Source organism: Euphorbia lathyris, chromosome 6 (genome assembly GCF_963576675.1).
Source record: "Euphorbia lathyris chromosome 6, ddEupLath1.1, whole genome shotgun sequence".
In the NCBI taxonomy this organism is placed as follows: Eukaryota; Viridiplantae; Streptophyta; class Magnoliopsida; order Malpighiales; family Euphorbiaceae; genus Euphorbia; species Euphorbia lathyris.
In genome coordinates this window covers 24609566-24612154 of record NC_088915.1, presented here as the reverse complement: position 1 = coordinate 24612154, position 2589 = coordinate 24609566, and the positions used below count along the sequence as shown (strand labels likewise).

At 31.9% G+C, this 2589-nt stretch overlaps 1 protein-coding gene across 1 annotated transcript; it reads right to left on the bottom strand.

Moving 5' to 3' along the window:
* Positions 1–623: 623 nt before the first annotated feature.
* LOC136233100 (transcription factor PRE5-like) lies at positions 624–1975 on the bottom strand. Its single transcript, XM_066022664.1, has 2 exons — positions 1777–1975; positions 624–1058 (listed from the first exon to the last, which is right to left on the bottom strand). Exons 1-2 carry the CDS (start codon positions 1894–1896, stop codon positions 906–908), a joined length of 273 nt encoding a protein of 90 aa, XP_065878736.1. The 5' UTR covers positions 1897–1975; the 3' UTR covers positions 624–905.
* Positions 1976–2589: the final 614 nt, after the last annotated feature.

Sequence of the window (2589 nt, the reverse complement as noted above, 5' to 3'; positions counted from 1 at the left end):
AACGTAAAACCTCAAGCGACAGCTTAAAATATTTTAATTGAATAGTTCTCATTAACCCGTATATTACATATATACCACACGAAATATGCTCGTTATCATAACTCCTTTTATTTTCATAATTTATTCATCTCCTTTTAGTCACTTTTCGAAGCTCTTAAAAAAAGAAATAAAACTAGAATTGTTAATTTATAACACAACAACGTGAGTCACAAATTTAAAAAGATTCGTTTATTTTTATTACATTTATTTTGTATAACAATATGAAATATATAAATAATAAGACACATCAATCAATTTTAACATCCCTAAACTAAATTATATAGTACACAAAGCGCAAAAACATAAAATAATTAGAAAAGGATACACACACTTTAATAAAAATGTAAAGGAAAAAGTTTAAGGTAGTCAACGAAACAAATTGACTAATAGAGAAACTAATTAAAGTGAAATTAAACTAATATTCCATCAAATCAACATCAAATGGGTGATTTAGGGTTTTATGCTGACATTATGCCGGTTGATCCCTACTTGCAGACAAAACCACTCGATTAATGATTTCATTTTCTGTCTATTAATTCTTTCTAAATCACAGACAATTTTTAAATCAAATAATTAACTGCATCTAAATCAACAACAAAACTATTATTAATTATATATATAAGCTTTGGTACAGAAAGTCCTTTTATTATATATTATACTACTAGTTAATTACATTGCCTAACCCACATGGCAAATCCTGATATATTTTAAATATATATAGATTCTAAGCCTTTGATATGTTCGATCTTATATATAAATGATCAAACTCTTAAGTAAATAATAATAATAAAAATAAAAAGGTTACAAAATGATAAACAGAAAATTAAGAATTAAAAAAAAAATTAAGAGTGATCTGGCTAAGCTAATTACATTATTAAACTCCTAATAATAGCAGCTTCAGGACTATCAGCATCAATTGTAGCCAAAAGCTGAGACAACCGCTCACTTAAATCTTCAACTTCCCTGTGTAAGCTCCTTATATAGTTGCAGGTCTCCTGTAGGACTTTTGCAGCAGATACCTGCCCACCATTTTCATTTCATTTTAATAAAATTAGCGCCCGTAACCAATAGTAATTTTATCTCTAATATCATAAATAGTGCAATTGTACTCTCTAGTTCAACCAATTTTACCCATAATTACGGTTATATTCTATGCAGTTACACATTACAGGTGTGTTACGTTATCACTCATAAACAACGGATGAAAGAGACATATGTCTTTAATCTGTTGTTGCTCATGAGTAATAACATAACACCGTGTAGTGAAAATAATGAGATTGAGATTCATGATTGCATACAGTGCTCCGTTAAATTAGTACTGTATGTCTATATGTGAGCCAGGTAGTACTCATTGGAAGTTGAAATAGAAGAGGAGTTTTAAGTCAATGAGAAAATATATTTTCCTTGATGTCCGGCATAGGTTTGGGTGGTATTTGAAACCTTCCAAAAACGGTGCAATTATTAAGATATATTTGGAAGAGTGATGCTTTCTTTTAACGGAAAGGGTTGATCAAAAAGTGAAATCATAACGTTAGTTTGTGGCTACCTACAACTTTTCATTTTGGTCAATTTTATCATCCTTTTCTTCAGCCATTATGTACGGTCATATTTAATTATATCCTCAATCAAATATTAATTAAATATTCCATATTACTCGATAACAAAACTAAACGGATCTTTATATATGTGAGATAATCCTCTCCTATTAAATAAGAACGTAAGGAATGAATATAGTACCTTATCGGAACGCCTATCACGAATTTCAGGGAGAAGGTGGCGTAACTTGGAGACGAGTTCGATGATCTGATCATCGGTGATTCTGGGAACACTAGACTGCCTTGACCTTCTGCTAGACATTATATTATATGTTTTAGAAGGTAGAAGTTAGAGGAAAGAAGTGAAGTAAAAATGAAAGGAATGAGGAGAAGGGAAGGGGAATATATAGGAGGAGGAAGAAGGGGAGGGGGGGGGGGGGGGGGGGGTAAGTTAGCTAACTATAAAAGAGAAGAGAAGAGAAAGAGAGGAGGAGGAGGACCACGAGTGTACATCAACAAGACAGTGATGTTGTATGTGAAGAAGACAAATGCATTGGAGAAAGAAGTGGGAGTAGGGTTTCTTTTTAAATAAAAAGAAAGAGACTTTACAATATCTCTTGGACTGTGAAGGTGTGTTCCCAACTTGGGGTTTGATCTCAAGTGGCCTTCAATATATGTGTTTGTTTTTCACCTAACAATGTGGGCCTTTATGTGTTTCTTCCTTTACACATCTCCATGTGATCATAGGACATTGATCTTCTCCAATCACTCACTTCCCCCTTTTTCATTTTCTCTTCTTCCCCTTTTCATGTTTTTCATACCAATTTTTATTATTCTTAGCTATTTGGATGCCTCCATGTTACTTACTTTGTTCAATTAAAATGCAATACATGAAGCCTTGCTAATGTGTAAATTGAAGAAAGGAAGAAAGGTTGACATAAATGTGTTACATTTCACATATTGAATACAATGGGTATATTAAATATTTGTATTCATATACTCAACTAACACATGT

What these genes read in the sequence shown, in the direction of transcription:
- LOC136233100 (XM_066022664.1), bottom strand. Translation starts at nt 1,896, where the DNA reads ATGTCTAGCAGAAGGTCAAGGCAGTCTAGTGTTCCCAGAATCACCGAT. An exon ending in GTGATAGGCGTTCCGATAAG is followed by an intron (nt 1,059 to 1,776) that starts GTACTATATTCA and finishes AATGGTGGGCAG; the next exon opens with GTATCTGCTGCAAAAGTCCT.